This window comes from Homarus americanus, unplaced genomic scaffold, assembly GCF_018991925.1.
Source record: "Homarus americanus isolate GMGI-L3 unplaced genomic scaffold, GMGI_Hamer_2.0 scaffold54095, whole genome shotgun sequence".
Lineage (NCBI taxonomy): Eukaryota > Metazoa > Arthropoda > Malacostraca > Decapoda > Nephropidae > Homarus > Homarus americanus.
In genome coordinates, this window is record NW_024742051.1 from 485,001 (window position 1) to 505,849 (window position 20,849).

The 20,849-nt window shown below is 38.4% G+C and overlaps 1 protein-coding gene across 2 annotated transcripts in view; it reads left to right on the plus strand.

The window, feature by feature from the left end:
- The window catches only part of LOC121876461, a 126,152-nt gene that overhangs the window by 100,663 nt on the left and 4,640 nt on the right, over positions 1–20,849 (plus strand). Inside the window, exons 7-20 of one of the 2 annotated variants that reach the window (XM_042381557.1) lie at positions 1,307–1,975; positions 2,380–2,491; positions 2,850–2,940; positions 4,112–4,259; positions 10,345–10,491; positions 11,107–11,190; positions 12,080–12,256; positions 12,497–12,656; positions 14,461–14,610; positions 15,294–15,465; positions 17,289–17,429; positions 18,484–18,676; positions 19,584–19,755; positions 20,430–20,522. In XM_042381557.1, coding sequence (XP_042237491.1) covers positions 1,307–1,975; positions 2,380–2,491; positions 2,850–2,940; positions 4,112–4,259; positions 10,345–10,491; positions 11,107–11,190; positions 12,080–12,256; positions 12,497–12,656; positions 14,461–14,610; positions 15,294–15,465; positions 17,289–17,429; positions 18,484–18,676; positions 19,584–19,755; positions 20,430–20,522 — 2,509 coding nt within the window. The remainder of the gene's footprint in view (positions 1–1,306; positions 1,976–2,379; positions 2,492–2,849; positions 2,941–4,111; positions 4,260–10,344; positions 10,492–11,106; positions 11,191–12,079; positions 12,257–12,496; positions 12,657–14,460; positions 14,611–15,293; positions 15,466–17,288; positions 17,430–18,483; positions 18,677–19,583; positions 19,756–20,429; positions 20,523–20,849) is intronic. The other variant, XM_042381558.1, reaches the window with a different exon arrangement.

Genomic DNA, 20,849 nt, shown 5'->3' on the forward strand with positions numbered 1-20,849 from the left:
AGTAAAGAACACCAGTACATAATAACTCGAATAATCTTTCTCAGTGCAGATCTTCCTCAGTAAAGATCTCTCATTAAATACTCCCAGAATAAGCCGTTATTATCTTCCTCACTAATAATCTTCCTCAGTTATAATCTTCCTCAGTATCAATCTTCTTCAGTTATAATCTTCCTCAGTTATAATCTTCCTCAGTATCAATCTTCTTCAGTTATAATCTTCCTCAGTATCAATCTTCCTCAGTATCAATCTTCCTCAGCACAGAAGCTACTTAGTTATACATGAACCGGTGGGGGGGGGGTTATTCCTCAGGGGAGCCTCGGGGTCGTGAAGGTCCGACAATAAGCCGTTCTAAAACATTTTACTTTAGTTTACCCTCCGCCGCCTCCAGGTTTTCTTTGTTGATGCGCTGCCTGGCTAGTGCAAACATTGCCTTTGCTTTTTTCCTTGCTTTTAGCTTTTTTTGGTATTGCTTTTAGCTTTTTTGTTTTTAGCTTTTTTATTGTTTTTTTAGCTTTTTTATTGTTTTTTAGCTTTTTTATTGTTTTAGTTTTTAGCTTTTTTATTGTTTTTTGCTTTTAGCTTTTTTTTACGGTTTCTGTTTTCGTTTTTATTTATTGTGTTTTTTTCATATTCCTAGCTTAGATTCTGGTTTTGTTCTCTCTCTCTCTCTCCACCACAACCTACCCCTCCTCCACCACAACCTACCCCTCCTCCACCACAACCTACCCCTCCTCCACCACAACCTACCCCTCCTCCACCACAACCTACCCCTCCTCCACCACAACTGACCCCTCCTCCACCACAACCCACCCCTCCTCCACCACAACCCTACCCTTCCTCCACCACAACCTACCCCTCCTCCACCACAACCGACCCCTCCTCCACCACAACCTACCCCTCCTCCACCACAACCTACCCCTCCTCCACCACAACCTACCCTCCTCCACCACAACCTACCTCCTCCTCCACCAACCCACCCTCCTCCACCACAACCTACCCCTCCTCCCCTCCTCCCTACCCCTCCAGCCACCTCCTCCAACCCTACAAGTGGACAAATGCCAAGTGGACAAATGCCAACAGGATAATTTTTTTTTTGCACTGTGTTGCCAAGAAGTGATATCGTCAGGTGGGCGGAGGAACCTAACCTAACCTAACGTGATTTATTGGTTGATGTAGAAGGTGAAAAAAGGTGGTGAAAATTAGTGTATGGGAATTTAATTTGTGTGTGTGTGTGTGTGTGTGTGTGTGTGTGTGTGTGTGTGTGTGTGTGTGTGTCCATACTTAACTCCCCTGTGTCTCCCTGCAGAGCGAGGCGGTGTTGACACGTCTTGTATACGACAGCGTCAGTCTCCTTTCACATCTCCTCAGAGCCAACGTCGGCACTTTCCGCCTCCGCAGAAAGTCCAATGGCGCGAAAAATTACACTAGTGAAGATTTAAAGCCTACAGGTGGGCAGAATGGCAGCGTCCGGGCACAGAGATGGAAGAGAATGGATGGGGTGAGGATGGTAGATAGGAACCACCACAGACCAGCCGCCGTCTATGATTGGTTACCATCTACCCGTTTGGCGCGGAGTGATGCCATCTCTTCTCTCCTTATTAGAGACCTGAAGGGAGATCTCTATCTAGCTGAGGATGAGGCAGAGAGGGAGAGACTTTACTTTGAGATGAAGAAGCTAGACACAGAGAGACAAGGTAGAGATTTTGAGAAGAAACTAGAGAGCATTATCGGGTCGAGGAGAATTAAAGAAAACGGATTTAACCGCCATAAGAAAACGGAGGGGGGACTTAACAAATCCCAAATAATAGAGATGAAACTCAAGAAACCCACTTTTTTCCCGGCTCTGTGGGGTGATGGATTCGTGTCGACTTCTGGAGAACGTAGATTCGACTTCTTAGTGTTGGATTGGCACCCGAGGACGCAGGAACTGGTGACGGTGTTAGAACTGAAGGATAATACTGTTGGATATTCGGAGGTGAGTTTCTTCTGTCTGTCATCTTGTTGTCATTGGACGGATTATAATATTTCGTTTTCTTCTTTATTTATCCTTCCTCCTCTTCTTCCTTTCCTTATTTTCCTTTCATTACTTTTTATCCATATCCCCTTTAACAAACTATATTTTTAATTAGCATTGTTGTTAGTACCATGTTCCAATAATAAAGACCCCTTTTAATTAAGATACATAAAGTCTAACAAACTCCACGTGTTCCAATAATGTCTTAAATCTTCCCCAAATACTTAAAATCTCCCCCAAATACTTAAAATCTCCCCCAAATACCCCAAATCCTCCCCAAATACCCCAAATCCTCCCCAAATACCCCAAATCTTCCCCAAATACCCGAAATGTTCCAATAATGTGTTTTTAAATGACTTTTGCAGGTATCCGAGTGGAGTGTGGTGAGGGTCAGGGAGATAGACTGGTCCCACGACACTCCTATACCGCGAGACCAAGATTGTGGTAACAGTGCTATCTGTGGCTATGTGGTGGCTGGTAGGTGCTGGAGATAGTGAGATAGAGTGAGAGATAGTGAGTGCTGGGAGGTGAGAGGGAGAGAGAGAGAGAGAATGAGTGCTGGTAAGTGATGAGAGATAGAGAGAGAGGGATAGTGAGTCAGTGAGAGAGAGATAGAGAGGAATAGAATGATAGAGAGAGAGATTTTGTGAGTAAATACACACACACACACACACACACACACACACACACACACACACACACACACACACACATCACACACACACACACACACACACACACATCACACACACACACACACACACACACATCACACACACCATCACACACACACACACACACACACACACCATCGCTAACAACCCTCTCTGGGCAGGAGTGAGGTTGGCTCCTGGATACGTCGTGATGATTGTCCTGTGTTTGCTGTTCGTGCTGGCTGCCTGCTGTGGCTTTGCTGCTGTGATGAGGTGAGTCACTGATGCACCTCACCCCCCACCCCCCCCCTACAACCCCTCAGAGGTGAGTCAGTCGCTGCTGGATCGGTCAGTGAGTCAGTGAGAAGCTAAATGTGTGAGTCAGTGTTGATTGAGTCACTTTCCTTGGCTTGTCTTGAAGAGGTCAGGTTAGGGGGTCACACACACACACACGGTTCCAATAATATCGCGCCAACTATATCAACCCTCAATATGACCTTAACTCACCAAGATCCAGCAACAGACTTCAGAAAACACCTAAATAAACTAGTAACTTAACTATCTGTACTATAACTAATTAACTATGGTATTAGCTGAACTATTGAGTAGTAATTAGAAGCTAAGTAAACCTGAGTTAAGCAAATTATTTGTTTACTAAATAATTGGTTTGATTTTTAATGTTATTTTCTCTCCCTCAAAGTCCAAATGGTTCCTGGAACTTGATCCTTTACCTTTTCCTGGTCCTGAGAACCACAACCTTTCCTTCTTCTGTTGTCCTTAAAACCGAGATTATTTTAGCTTTGTTTCAGAATTACTATCATTTTATACGCTCCTGTCATCACCAGAGCCATTACTGTTATTTTGCCTCACATTTTCTTTGAATTACTTGCATTTCGTCCTCTGTGCTTCATAGAACTGTAACTTTTCTGACTCTGACGCCTCCAGAACCAAATCTGTTTTCACCTTATACGAATTTCATCTTCTGTGGCCCCAAGAACTGGAGCTATTCTGTATCTTGTTATCCCTAGAACCACAACTATCTTCACCTTCCTTCAGAACTACACGAGTTTCCTCTTCTTTGCTGCCTAGAACTGTGACTAGTATGACCTTTTCATTCCCAGAACGTCTCTATTGCCTATCGTACTGACCTCAGAACCATAACATTTACTTCATCGGTCCCCCAGCAAAACAAATACTTCTCTTGTCACCCCAGAACCACCCCAGTTCCTTCTTGTTACCCCTAAGAGCTACCCCAGCTCCCCTTCACTCCCTAGCTCCCCCCTATCTCTCCCTCACACCTTAGCCTACCCCTTATCCTCAGGCTACCTCAGTGTTTCCTCCACGCCCCAGCTGCCCTCCCTTACTCCCCCGTCCCCTCTCCCCCACCCCAGCCCCCCTCTCCCTCCTGGGGGGACACAATATTACCCCCTCTTGCTGTCCTCAGGAAGCATCTCCGTCAGAAGGAAATGAGTCGAGGTCCTTACAAGATCCTCTTGACCTCGTCTGACCTCACCTTATCATCCCGACCCGATACCGCGGCCAGGAAGGTGGGGGATTTTGTCTGCATAGCAGGATGTGTTCTATCTGTGTTGGTATGTGTATATAGTTCTTCTCTATGTTATCATTGTCTCAGTGTTACGCCACAAACATCTCCGTGTCTAGTCGAAATTCTTGTGTCCTCCCTCGTGAATTTTTTGTAATACCTCCGTTTTCTTCTATGTACCTCCGTTTTCTATTGTGTCAAATTCTGTTTACAAACCCGTTTTTTTTTCATTCGTCTGCTGAGTGTTCGTGTCATATTTTCTCTCCTACAAGACATTTTCACGCCTAGTTAATGTGCAGTTATCAGACTTACTTTATTTTCCGTCTGGACTTATCCATTCGAAGCTGTCTATCGGTGTGTCGATCCTCTGCTTCCGATTATGTGTTCCTAACCAATGCTTCACGACTCTGCTTCGAACCTCCGCTTGGATTATCCACCTCTACAACCTTGGCTACAAACTGCTGTGCTCAGAATGTGTTTCAAACCTCAGCTTCACCTATTTTTTTTCCTTATGAATCTTTTGGTTCGATTAGGAGTTTCAAATCTCTATAAATTCTCATATTTTTGTTTCGAGTCTCTAGTTCGAATCTATTTTTGAGATCTTGTTTTTAACCGTCCGAACCAGTGAGCCCAAACATTACGCACTAAAAGGAAAATGGGAAATAAAACTCACTGTATTTTCTAAAGTTAATTTCGAACTAGTTTTCAAAATGCCATTAAATATTTCATCATTATTCATTTTGTCATTTCTTAACTACACCGTCAGCGTTATGCAAATTTTATTCAAATTTTTTCACCATTCAGCTTTAAATGATATATATTTTTTACTTCACTAAACCAACTTATTTTTTTTAAACTATTTTTATTTTGTATCAGATTTTTTTCCTCGTACAAAGGATCATTATATATTTTTAATGTATTTTGTCTTATATTACGAGTATCTAATATTTTATCCATTTTCACCTTTTTTTTATTAATTCTCTCTTATTTTCTATACCACAAACCATTTTCTAATTCTTAACATTATTTCTTTTTCACTTTATAATTTTTCATCAGTAACAAAACACACAAAGTTTCTCTATAGATTTTTTTTCATTATTTATTCATCTTTGTACAAAACCGCTATAGAAAACATGACCCTGATATGCTGTTGAAAATTAAATCCAGTTCACGTAATATTCACCAAATATAAAAGGTAATCCTAGATATTTGATAAGGTAATGGGGGTTATATTTTACCGAAATATTAATAAAAAACAATATACTTTTTATATCGACGTAACTAATTAAAAATATAATAGTCACTGCTGAAATAGTTATCATAGTAAATGGTTTTATCTTCAATATGGTTCAAAAATTTTCACCTTGTTGAATTGGATAAATAATTTCACATTAAACTTATCAAAAAAATAAATAAAATTCCGTATAGTTGATTTAGTCCATTAAAATAGTATAAATAGTTATTCTTCCACATTAATGTTCGTATCATTGTATCGCTAAATATAAATATCGTGAACTAATATAAGCTGAATTTTTCTATATTTGTAATAATTTATCAATAAATATATTTTCTGACACCAAAATTGTAATTAAATTAAAATTAATATAAAGATTTAATCCAAAATATTGTATTGTATTTCGTGTGTAAAATTACGTAATTATTTAAACGCACAAATTCATTTAAAAAACACAATCTACTTTTAAACAGAAATATAAAACCGTTACTTATAAAATTACTAACACAATCATACATTAAACTATTTAATTTATCAAGTACCCGAGGCGTAATGAATTAATTAAAATAGAGCTTAGTTTAGGCGAAATATAATATGATTAATTTTTGTCAATGCGATATGTCATGGGAATCAGACTAGGCTAAAGGCTGCATTATCCCCCTCGGTGTTAGTCAGTAATGCGTCATAAGCTCCCGTGAGTTTGTCTGTCAGTCAAGTCATTTAGTCCTGTCACCCATAGAGCCTTATGAGTGGTGAGAGTAGTGAAGATTGTTTTAGAAATTATTTATGAACGTATATATAGATTCTTTCCCCGATTAATAATTATAATATGTTCGTTCCATCGAGCCTTTAAATTGGGTTAAATTGTCTCTTATTGGCTGTTAAGGTCAAATTAGCTTAACTTACGATTAAAGTATTAAAACGGGCGAATAATTGGAATCACTTTAAGAGCTAAAAGCAATTTGAGAGTTAGGCAGAGTTAGTGAAATGTGATGTAATAAACCCCTAGAGTTTAATGGTGATAATAATAATAATAATAATAATAATAATAATAATAATAATAATAATAATAATAATAAAATTTGCTTCACATCATTACTTCATCTTTCTTGTTTACATTCCACTTTGTTTGTTTGTTTGTTTCCCGTATGTAAACAAACTTTCCAATCTTCGTCATATATAGGGTATGTCTGTCCGTCCGTCTGTCTGTCTGTCTGTGTGACTTTACGTACCACTTCAACGTGTTATTTAACTGTCTGTGAACGACTTAATATCTGTCTGTGTGTGTGTTAAACTGTCTGGGTGTTTGTCTGTGTACGTCTGTTTATATCTCGCTTTGTGTGTCTGTATGTCTGCTTACCCTGTGCTTTGTGTATGTCTGTGTACGTATGTCTACCCCCAGCTTTGAGTACCTGTGTGTGTGTATGTCTGTCTGTTGAGTTCATCTGTCTGTGAGAGTTTACCCGTGTCCATCCATCGTCTGTCTGTCTGTCTTTCTATCTGTCTGACGTACATGCTTACATATGTCTGTCTGTCTGTTGAACTTCCTCACCCTCTCTGTGGGATGTGAATGCTCTACTCTGTCTGCCTGTCTGTCTGTCAGATATGTATGCGTCAATCTGTCTGTGTGTGTTCAATTGCCTCAGCCTCTGTCTATATGTCTGTCTGTTTATCTTCCAATCTGATAAGTATGCCCCTCTCCCTGTATGCCTATCTGTCTGTCTGTCTATCTGATAGGTTATGCCCCTCTGTCTGTCTGTCTATCTGATAGGTTATGCCCCCCTCTGTCTGTCTGTGATAGTTATTCCTCTATATATCTATCGGTCTGTCTGTCTGTCTATCTGATGTATATATATCCTTCTCTGTCTACCAGTCTGTATGTGTGTCTGTACATCGACCAACTGCCTGCCTGTCTGTGTGTGTCTGTGTATGTGTGTGTGTACATGTCAACACTCGACGACCACAAAGGAGGAACACACATCAGGTCAGGTCAGTAAAATTAAGTTGACCTTTTGTTTGTTTGGGTCATAAACACTCGCCTTTGTTCTTGTGTTTGTTTATGTTTACTTGGCGGTGTTTTAATCTGTTTTATTTGTTTGTAATGTTCATGGGGATACGTGTGTGTGTGTGTGTGTATGTATGTATGTTTTAATCAATATACATGGGTGTATGTATGTTTGCATGTGTGTTTAATTAATATACATATGTGGATATATGAGTGTATGTATGCATGTATGTAAGTGTGTATTTAATCCATATACATAGATGTATGGATGAATATATGTGTGTGAGAGTGTGTGTGCATGTGTGTATGTACGTTTTTTGCATGTACATCCAATTTGTAAACACGAGGATGTATGTGTGTATATTATAGAAATCCTTGTTATTTGGTAATATATGACTATACCAAACCTCTATGGGCATATACAGTATACATATACATACATATACATACATATACAGTGTACATATTAGTATCATCGCTATGTGGTATTTTGTGCATGCGGCAAAATATAACACGGCTTCTGGGACTCGTATACAGATCCATAGTTTGTGTCTGTGCATCGTTTCTGTCTCTTTTTGAGCTGTTGTGAGCAGATGAGACTTTGTGAGAAGCTGAGAGAGAATTGTGAGAGAGAAATTGTGAGATTTATTGTGATCACGTGTTTTTATTTTATTTTATTTTTTTATTGTGAATCGAGTTTAAAAAGTATGAGAAATGATCTTTGAGAATGGATGAGAAACACGTAAAAAACTCACAAAAGACTGAGGAATTATGAGACCGTGTGTGAGAAATATAAGACCATTTTTTAACACCATTTTCTCATGAGTATATTTTGTTTTGATTTTTTTAGAAGACTTTGTGATTTTCTCAAGATCTTTACCCTCGCCCGGGAAAAAAAATATTGGAACCTCGACCCCATTTTTGTAAACGATACCTTTTAAATAAGTTTTTTGACTGCTATGCTTATTTAAATCATTGTATGGTAATAAGAAATAAGTTAGGTATTTGTTAAAGGTGATGGGATGAATGTAGTTAGTAGTTTGTTTATTGTTTAGGTTGAGTATTTACGGGGTTTAGTTCGTGTTGCTTTGTTCGACTACCTGACCTGGCTGCTGGTGTTGTCGTGTGGCATGAGATACTCTCTCTCTCTCTCTCTGACACACACACACACACACACACACACACACACACACACACACACACACACACACACACACACAAACAGACACTTCAGTATTCCCCTTACCTTATGATCTCTCCTCACACCCACTAAACAGGTGTAAAACTGTAAATAATAACACCTATTATTAAGTATATAAACAGCGTAATATACAGCTCGAATAATGTATATAGATGACGTGTTATAATAGTCACTAATGTATATAGTTATTAAAATTTATATATAATTTGTCTATTTCATGTATGTAAATTAACCTACATTAACATAATTTAACGTTAATCATTTATAGACAATTTGAAGTATAAAAACATTTTTCATCGATGTTTATATATTTACATAATTAAAATCGTAGTAATTGCCTTTTAATTTATATATTTACCAATATATATTCACGTTTATTATTGTCTATATATTCAATTACTGTTCCTGAGATATATAAGTATTATTTAATTAACTCATTATATAACACAAATATTATAGATGTACAGAAATAATTGGACTGAAGCTTGAGTCCCGTCGCCTTGTAAAGAAACCAATATTTTTATCATTAATTACTAAGTCTTTTGAATAGCTAACTTATTTTTAATTGGCTGGCCGTTACTCTTACGTCATCAGTTCAATACAGTCACTAGATGCTCTTTATTAGTGATTTTATTCAGCTAAAATCAAATAAAAACACAAACACAAATATCAATAATGCAACATATTCTTACAACCATTTTCCTCTTTACTTATACTCATGATCCCTTGTTTCCGCCATCTTGGTTTTCCAGTTAAAGAAACTGCAATATAGTGTCGCCCAGATTTAAGATTTACCTAAATTCAACTGTATATTAGTATCGTAGAGCAATGTTAGATAAGTAATGAATATTCTCTGGGTAATGACGTGAAAATAAACTAACCTAACCTATTTTAAGTAGAAAATATAGTGGGAGTATTAAATTAGGCTCGTTGTCTCTGTCATTAATGGTTCCCTCACAGACAACTCCGGCAATATGTTGTGTTTGACCATCGTAAATTCTCTTTTTTTAGCCTCAGGTCAGACATAAATCAAATAACGTATAATTAATCCATGGAAAATAATTTGTTTATTGTTAATACGCCACACACGACTGGTAAACACTATGGCGGAAGTATTGGTGTCCGAGTGTTTGTTTTTGTACACTTAATTTGTTATTTGTTTATTTAGTCGCTTATGTGTACAGGAATGACAAATATGATCTAAATGTTGCATGTTCTTGTTCACATTTAGCATCTAGGATCAAAGTTCACTCTTGTGTATTACGAAATAGCTGAATAGATGTTGAAATTGTTGAGTATTTTTGCACAAAACTATGATATTAAATTACTTTCATGACAGTAATTGTATTAGTTTTTAAACTTTTGTGATACCGACACTATTTTTTGGTCAAATATCAGAAATATTATGTAGTTGTGACGACAGTATTTAAAAATTGTCCCCCAAGTCTGACAACCACAAGAATTAAAACCCACAGGTTGTAATATGACACCCAGGATAAACTGTGTCACCCGGGGGAGGCCTGATCTGTGTCACCCGGGGGAGGCCTGATCTGTGTCACCCGGGGGAGGCCTGATCTGTGTCACCCGGGGGAGGCCTGATCTGTGTCACCCGGGGGAGGCCTGAGATAACATATACCCCCGGGGTCTCTCAGATGAATGTTTACACTGGAGGTTCCTCTTTGTTAACCTGCCAGCCTGGGTCAGGTGGTACGGGAGAGCGGCCGGATCTACTACGTGGATCGTTTAGCTCTACACATAGGCCCATCCCACATGACTCCCTCCTCTCCACGGCATCCCACGCGGCAAATAAAGATGGGGAAGAAGCAAAGGCGAAATATAATGTGAGTAAAAGGAAGAAGAGGAGAGAAATAAAGAAAGGAACAACAGATGAAAGATTACACCTGTTACCTTACGGGTTCTTACATACCTCAAGTACCTAATTAGGATCACTTTGGTCAGTAACAGTATTGGATATTGACGAATCTCTATTGAAATTAACCCAGGTATATTTAATAGGGTTATATATTGCGGCGGCCTTCTTTAATATTTGGTTTTTCTCAACATTACTTTAACGTTTTTTTTTTCCCTCCAAGTCCAGTGCCTCCCAATAAGTAGATAGAAAAACATATAAGTAGATAGATACAGTAAATAGATAAGTAGATATATATATATAGATAGATAAATAGATAAGAATATATATATATAGGTAGATAAGTAGATAGATATATATAGAATAGATAGATGGTAGACTTGGAGGTACAGCACTTTTATTCATAACATGTTCTTAGTGTGTTCTTCATCGTTCAAGTGTGACATCAGTTATCATAATCTTTATAACATGTTCTCAGGATGTTCTTCATTGTTCATTTACCAGAACCCTCATAACACCTTCCCTGTTATACACTACACTTTCCTCCTCTGGATAACTCACCAATGACCTTTGACCTGACCTGCAGGGAGACTTCGTCCACCTCAGGTACTTCTATGTTCCTACCGGCAACTTCGAGGTCAAGAACAGGACCATGACCCTCCTTAAACAGGTCAGTGGGCGGCTCTTGTTGACCCTCTACCCTTTGTCTTGACCTTTGACCTCTTGTGCTTGTTCCTTCCCCTTTGTCTTGATTCTCTACCCTTTGTCTTGACCTTTGACCTCTTGTGCTTGTTCCTTACCCTGTCTTGACCTTTGACCTCTTGTGCTTGTTCCTTCCCCTTTGTCTTGATTCTCTACCCTTTGTCTTGACCTTTGACCTCTTGTGCTTGTTCCTTACCCTTGACTTCGACCTCTTGTGCTTGTTCCTTACCCTTTGTCTTGACCTTTGACCTCTTGTGCTTGTTCTTCCCCTTTGTCTTGACCTTCGACCTCTTGTGCTTGTTCCTTACCCTGTCTTGACCTTTGACCTCTTGTGCTTGTTCCTTACCCTGTCTTGACCTTCGACCTCTTGTGCTTGTTCCTTACCCTTTGTCTTGACCTTCGACCTCTTGTGCTTGTTCCACCTTTTTGTCATGACCTTTGACCTCTTGTGCTTGTTCCTTACCCTGTCTTGACCTTTGACCTCTTGTGCTTGTTCCTTACCCTTTGTCTTGACCTTTGACCTCTTGTGCTTGTTCCTTACCCTGTCTTGACCTTTGACCTCTTATGCTTGTTCCTCTACCCTTTGTCTTGACCTCTGACCTCTTGTGCTTCTTCCGTACACTTTGTCTTGACCTCTGACGTCTTGCACTTCTTCCTTACCCTTTGTTTTAACCCTTTACCCTTTGTTTTAACCCAACTTTTGTCTGGGTGTTGTTGATTTATCTGCCATATTTATGAGACACCCTGTATAGTATTGTACACAACCTATGATACACCCTGTACAAACCTGTGAGGATCTGACCCCACACCACACTCGGTACATCACACGACCTACAGTGTCTCGACCTTCCCCCCAGATGCGCGATCAGCGGCACGAGAACATCAACGGGTTCCAGGGGATGCTGTGTGACCCCATACGACCCGGCCTGGTGTTTGACTACTGCAGCAGGAGGTCACTCGAAGACATCATCAGACAGGAGGATATCAAGCTCGACTGGTCCTTCAGGCTGTCTCTCCTCACTGACCTTGTTAGGGTATGTGTCTCTCTCTCTCTCTCTCTCTCTCTCTCTCTCTCTCTCTCTCTCTCTCTCTCTCTCTCTCTCTCTCTCTCTCTCTCTCTCTCTCTCTCTCTCTCTGACTGAGTAGAATCCTTAACCTAACCAAACATATATATAACCTAACCTAACCTTACAGTACATAGATCTTCCATAACCTAACCTAACCTAACATAGATTATCCATAACCTAACCTAACCCCATCACCTTCACCTACAGGGCATGAGGTACTTACACGGATCACTCTTCAGACATCACGGCCGCCTCACCTCCCGTAACTGTGTGATTGACGCTCGTTGGGTACTCAAGGTGACGGATTACGGTCTCCCTGGCATCTACGAGTACCAGAACCTCACCTACCCCAACAAACCCATCCGCGGTACTGTTTCTCACCTGAGTCCGACCAGATAATATGGCCGTTACACCTCAGAGTACATCTTTGTTTTGTTGTAATGTTTCTCACATCTTTGACACAATCAGGTATCCTCACATCCCTAATATAATTAACTTAAAGTTTTATAAGTAATTTAAGTGGTTTTAAGTATCTGTATCTCCACACTTGAGTTATAACGTACCACTACTTCACACTTTATATCTGAGATTATTACACAGGGTCATATTTTTTTTATTCAGGAACCTTAAATTATTATATTTTAGAACGTGAAATAAACAGGAACCAAAAATCATCAGGAATAAAGTCGGATCATAACATAACATAACATAACATAACATAACATAACATAACATAACATAACATAACATAACATAACATAACATAACATAACATAACATAACATAGCATAACATAACATAACATAACATAACATAACATAACATAGCATAACATAACATAACATAACATAACCATGGCATAACATAACAACATAGCATAGCATAGCCATAACATAGCTTTATAACATGGCATAACGCAGCATAACGCAACATAACGCTAACATAACATAACATAACATAACATAACGCCAGCATAACATAGCATGGCATGGCATAACATAACCGCTTGCATAAACGCAACATAACATAACATAACATAACGCTTAACTTTATAACGCGCTTAACGCAACACCGCATAACATAACCTGCCTGGCACTAGCATAGCATAACATAACATAGCATAACATAACATAGCATAACATAACATAGCATAACATAACATAACATAGCATAACATAGCATAACATAACATAACATAACATAACATAGCATAGCATAACATAACATAGCATAACATAACATAGCATAATATAACATAGCATAACATAACATAGCATAACATAGCATAACATAACATAACATAGCATAACATAACATAGCATAACATAACATAGCATAACATAGCATAACATAGCATAGCATAACATAACATAACATAGCATAGCATAACATAACATAGCATAACATAACATAGCATAACATAGCGCATAACGCTAACGCGCTTTTAGCATAACATAACATGGCATAGCATAGCATAACGCAGCATAACGCATAACATAACATAACCGCATAACATAACATATGCAGCATAACGCAACATAACACTGCAACACAACATAGCATAACAACATAACATAGCATAACGCAACATAACAACATAGCGCAGCATAAGCATAACATAAGCATAACATAACATAACATAACATAACATAACATAACGCCTTGCATAACGCAACGCACAACATAACGCCGCGCAACATAACATAACATAACATAACATAACATAACATAACATAACATAACATAGCATAGCATAACATAACATAACATAACATAACATAACATAACATAACATAACATAACAGCATAACATAACATAACATAACATAACATAGCATAACATAACATAACAGCATAACATAATATAACATAACATAACATAACATAACATAACATAACATAACATAACATAACATAACAGCATAACATAACATAACATAACATAACATAACATAACATAACATAACATAACATAACCTAATCATTGTGAAGAACATTTATGATCAGAGTTTATTCCTGTTGATATTTAGTTCCTGTTAATTACACGTCTTAAAATATAGTAATTTAAGGTTCTTGAATAAGGAAAATGATCCTGTACTTGTAAATAAAGTTTCTGGGTGTAAGTGACTCAGCTATACAGGTCATTATCTTCATCATGTCATCTCCAACAGACCTCCTATGGAAGGCCCCGGAGCTACTACGTGATGAAGCGCTTATGATAAAAGGGACTCAGCCAGGGGATGTGTTCTCCTTCGCTATCATCATGCAGGAGGTGGTGGTGCGAGGTGCTCCTTACTGTATGGTGCAGCTTACACCACAGGGTATGTTGGAGGCTTCTGCTGCCTCTCTTCCTCAACTATGAACCCCGAGATTCAGATTCATGAACCCAAAGCAGTGATGCATTATTCTGTCCATAAATGCTTCATATTTATGCGTCTGAATCTTGGGTTTTGTGATTGAGGAGGAGAGGCAACAGGTCTTTTGTGGGTGGCTGTACACACACTGCAAAAAATATCTTACCATTTTGTGTGAGATAAAACGACACAACATTGAAGGATTTTGACAACCCTGTGAGAGAACGGGAAGCTGCAGTGTTCATTTTGAAATTTATCTGACCCTCGTGAAGATTCTTTTAGGAGTGTGTTTACATAAATAGTTTCCACATCAGTTATAAAGTAATCTAATTCCACTCATGTTCTTTATACATATTTAATGAACTCAGTCACTAATGGTTTTGTGATCTGTCTGTCTATAGATAAATGGTTCCCATGTAGTAATTATAGTTGTATTGTCAGCACTACAACCAAATATTATACATTAGTTTTGGCTTTATATACTGTAGTTAATTTTATATTCATTTTGCTTTCGGTCAGGAGGTTCAGCCATTGTGTTATTGTTTCATACTATACCTGCCATTGTACCTCTAGTTGTACCTGTCTGTACCTGTCTGTACCTGTTGTACCTCTCCTCAACCTAGAGTCACACCAGTACCTCACTCCTACAGAGATCCTGGCCCGCCTCAAGAAGCCTCCCCCTATGATCCGGCCGTCAGTGTCCAAGGGAGCAGCGCCTCCGGATGCCATCAACATCATGAAACAGTGTTGGGCTGAGCTGCCAGACATGAGACCAGACTTCAACCAGATTAATGACCTCTTTAAGAAACTCAACCAGGGTCGGTAAGTGATTCATGACCCCTGGGAGTCACTTATACATTTTGATTTGACTTAGAAAATTGACTTAGAAAATTTACAAGTGAATTCCATCTATTTATTGAATGCTTTTAGACTTGTTACCGGTAGGTGGGGAGTTTATATCCATTCACTGTTAATTAAAGTGCTTATAAGTCATTTTCTTTTACCTAGAGTTAATGTGATTTAGAAGTTATTATTATTTACTTTGGAAATATATATCTGATAGTTTTGTAGACTGTCCTTGGTCAAATTGCCTTTCTGTTTACCAATGTTGTGCTATACCTACACTGTCTAAGCTCATATGAAACTGTAGAATGTAGGGAAAAATGGCACAGGAAAATATGGTATCGGAAAAAAGGCATAATCATCAGACTAGGAAAAAATGGCACAATAATTTTTATTGACATGTTTTCGCTAAAATTTTCTGGCATTTGTGACTGAAACTTACTTAAGAGTTATATCAACGTCATAACAGAAAACATTTATTACCTTTAACTGGCAGAGGGTCTTCAGCCTTGTGTGGAGGTTCTTGTAAACTCCTTTATGGCCTAACTGGGCTGCTCACCACGAGATTCTTTGATGATGTGAGATGATACAACAGCATGGTCAGCTTGGAGCCACTGGATGGAACGCCAGATAGTTTGGTGGCTGTACCCAACCAACCTGGTAGTAGAGGAAGTAAAGAAAGCTTTGAAAGGAATGAGTGTTAGTACAAGACTAGAGAGGTCATCCTAAAACTATACCTTGCGCTTGTGAGATTACGCAGTTCAGTTCTGGTCACCGTACTACAGAATGGATATAGAATCCCTAGAAAGAATTCAGAGGAGAATGACAAGAGTAATCCCAGGCATTAGGAACCTTGAGTACAGAGACAGGTTAAAGCATCTTAATCTGCACTCCCTCGAGAGACTTAGAGTGAGGGGCGATATGATCAGGGTGTATAAATGGAAGTCAGGGCTAAACAAAGGTGACATAGCAAGTTACCAAACATCATCTTTAACTCTAATACACTGGATAACTTCAAACATAGGCTCGTTTGAGGTTCGTGAGCTCGAAGTGAAATTTGTTGTGCCATTTTTCCTAGTACGTACCACGAAAACTTTGCTATATTTTCCTGTGACATGTGTTCCGAGTACCCAAACTGCACACTGTACTGTACTCTAGGTCCACAGTTTACGTGCTGTACATGTGTTCCGAGTACCCAAACTGCATGTGTTACTGTACTCTAGGTCCACAGTTCACGTGCTGTACATGTGTTCCGAGTACCCAAACTGCACACTGTACTGTACTCTAGGTCCACAGTTTACGTGCTGTACATGTGTTCCGAGTACCCAAACTGCACACTGTACTGTACTCTAGGTCCACAGTTCACGTGCTGTACATGTGTTCCGAGTACCCAAACTGCACACTGTACTGTACTCTAGGTCCACAGTTCACGTGCTGTACATGTGTTCCGAGTACCCAAACTGCACACTGTACTGTACTCTAGGTCCACAGTTTACGTACTGTACATTGTATATCTGTATTGCTTTTATTCACAGTACCTGCAGAGTTTATATACTTGCCTATCCAATTGTAAACTTGTATGGCACTTGTACTGAAGAAGTTTTATTACAGTATTATTACAGTACAGTATTATTATTATTACTTATTATTATTATTACGTATTATTATTATTATTATTATTAATTATTATTACTGTATTCTTTTTATTGTTGTTCTTAGTGTTATGAATGCTTTACAATTGGCACACACTATATTGATACTGTACTGTACTACAAAGGACTAACTTATCGTTGGTGTTGCAGGCGGCTGAACATCGTCGACACAATGTTCCAGATGTTGGAGAAATACTCGAGCAACCTGGAGGAACTCATCAGGGACAGGACGGAACAACTGGACCTTGAGAAGAAGAAGACGGAACAACTACTGAATAGAATGTTGCCCAGGTGATTAGAAGGGGGGGAGAGGAGGTTAATTAACTGGGAACATTATTACCTACCTGTGTTGTAGGTCAGTGATACCAAGTGAGATAGTGGTGTGTTTTAGGTGTGTGTGATGCTAATGATGGTTAGAAAGGGTGTTTGGTTAAGGGGCTTCTATTAGACAGGTAAATGGGTTATAATCCTGGCCTGAGACATACAGGAGAAGGGGTTTATCCTCTGTGACACTATCAAACATGGCGGGATTTATCCAGGTATAACACAAGATAATAAAGCTCATGGTAAAGTAACAATGAAGTGACCGACTGCCCGAATGACTTGTAAATTGATAAATGGTGAAATGTTAAATAAAACTTTAATGTCTATCCATCCATCTGTCTGTCTGTCTGTCTGTCTCTGTGTGTCTGTCTGTCTGTCTGTCTGTCTGTCTGTCTGTCTGTCTGTCACACCATTTACCAAAGACCTGTAGAAGATCTTGACCAAATTATATAAAACTATTCCTATATGAGATAATTTAAAGGTGTTTTAGTGCAGGACAGATTGCTGCTTTTCTAGAGAGCAGAATCTTAGATTAAGTTTAGTCAGGTTAGGTAAAGCCGCTGTAAGTTAGGTTAAGAAAGATTAAGTTAGGTTAGGGTAAATTAGGTTACATATGGTTAAAGTTTGGTTAGATTAGGTTAGGATACATAATGTTAGATTAGGTTAGGTTACATAAGGTTAAAGTTTGGTCAGATTAGGTTAGGTTATATACATAAAGTTTTGTTAGATTAGGTTAGGTTATATAAGGTTAAAGTTTGGTTAGATTAGGTTAGGTTATATAAGGTTAAAGTTTGGTTAGATTAGGTTAGGGTTACATATGGTTAAAGTTTGGTTAGATTAGGTTAGGATACATAATGTTAGATTAGGTTAGGTTACATAAGGTTAAAGTTTGGTCAGATTAGGTTAGGTAAGATTAGGCTAGATAAGGTTAAGTCAGGTTTAGTTAGGTTAGGTTAAGTGTCTGTATAGTTCTCAAATACGTTGTTCGAGCGGCCATCATTTCCCTCATTGTCTCTTGCAGTTCCGTGGCAGATCAGCTGAAACTGGGAATGCCTGTAGCACCAGAGGAGTTCGACGAGGTCACCATCTACTTCTCGGACATTGTGGGGTTCACCAGCATATCCGCCTACTCCACCCCCTTCGAAGTGGTTGACCTGCTGAATGACCTCTACACTGCATTTGACTCCACCATCAACCACTACAATGTTTATAAGGTTAAATGACATCGTTTAGCCATTTATAAGTATACCGGTAGTTACTCTTTGTATTGTATGTATTTATGTATGTATATATGTATAAGTGAATACAGTATCACATGACTTTAACCCCTTGTTTACCGGGTCGCCTCAGTTGAATAAAATTGTCTTGACGTTAGCCAAGTAAATATTAAAAGTCATCTTACTCAAGGGGTTAAATCATCATAACTAATTAAGGGGTTGTTATTGTACTCAAGGGGTTAAGAATACTGTAGACCCTTACCAGTCGCGGGTTTGTGATTCGCAATAAGCAGATGGTGGCTATGGTGGCTAACTTGGGAGCCCTTTCCCACATCAGCACAAGTCATACGATGGAGCATCTCGTGTTGTACTCTCAAAACTTTAGAGTATCTGTGTGAAATAGCCCCTTAAAGACTGCCTAGTGTCAGTGCTAATGATGCTTTTGGAGTGAAATGTAAAAGGCAGAAGTTAGTGGTGGGTTGTTTGGTGTAGGTATACGGTAAAGCATTAAGGTAGTTCAGATTGCTATTTGTGGTTTTGTCTATTTACGTCATTCCTTTGAACCTAACCCCAAACGTAACATGTTTACTCTATAGAAGATAATAAAGTGTGACATCTGTTAATTAGCTTTGTATTTAAGGAGACTGAGCCACTGATACTGTTTACAGAAACTCCACAAGAGGAAATTGGTTGGGAATGGTTTAATCTTCAGGTAAAATAAGTTAGGTGTGAGCTAATCTTAGAGCAAAATAAGCTGGAGAAATGGCTAATCTTCAGGTAAAATAAGCTGGGAAATGGCTAATCTTCAGGTAAAATAAGCTGGGAAATGGCTAATCTTCAGGTAAAATAAGCTGGGAAATCATCTAATCATATCCCAAACTAAACACTGCCATATGACACACAGGTGGAGACAATAGGCGACGCTTACATGGTGGTGGGCGGCGTACCAACCAAGATTGATGACCACGCCTCTCAGATAGCCACCATGGCACTGGATCTCCTTCACCTGTCTGGCAAGTTTAGGATCAGACACCTTCATAACATCCCCCTCATGCTTAGGATCGGCATACACACAGGTAAAGAGAGTTTGATAATTAGTAAACAACACCTGTAGATTATTATAGGTAAAGGTATTCCCCGATATATACAGTAGTTATTTTTCGAGTACCTTAAATGATCATTATATTTTAACGTGTAGTAAACAGGATTTTTATTGGTGAATTTCATGTGAAAATTCCTCCACTAGACTAACCTTTTCCCTTCCAATACCATAAGGTTCTACCATTGGATATACAGTACAGTACATTTTTTCACTTAATATACTTCCAGGAACACAAACATGTAGTATATTATGATACACTTATTAGTTGGAGTCCAAAGGTAATATATTTCCCGTTAATTATGATATACCTATTAGTTGGAGTCCAAAGGTAATATATTTCTCGTTATATTGATCAACCAGTTAATACATTTATTCTTGTTGATTTACTGTTATTGATTAGTAACCCAGGTTAAGTAAAGGACCCTACTGGAGTTAAGCATCTAATGGTGAGTGCTATTTATGACATTATATACTGTACCAACAAATATCTACTAGTCCATATAATTCTAATGAAAAAGATAATTGGTCAAAACAGGTTGAGAAATATACCAGGGAATACAATGCCATTATTAGGAAATATTTTTAGTCCAAGTGGCTATTTAACCTCAATGGAAAGGAACGGAGCTTAAAGTAGTGTCATGTTCCCAGGTCCTTGTTGTGCTGGTGTGGTGGGGATGACTATGCCGAGGTACTGTCTCTTTGGGGACACTGTCAACACCGCCTCGAGGATGGAGTCGACAGGTAAGGTATAAATTAATAACACACCTGATGTATGAATACTAAACATGGATTAATTACACCTGATGAATGAATACTAAACATGGATTAATTACACACCTGATGAATGAATACTAATTACATGGATTAATATGGACACCTGATGAATGATTACTAAACATGGATTAATAACACCTGATGAATGATTACTAAGCATGGATTAATGGATTAATAACACCTGATGAATGAATACTAAACATGGATTAATAACACCTGATGAATGATACTAAACATGATTAATAACACCTGATGAATGATTATAAAATGATAATAACATGATGAATGAATACT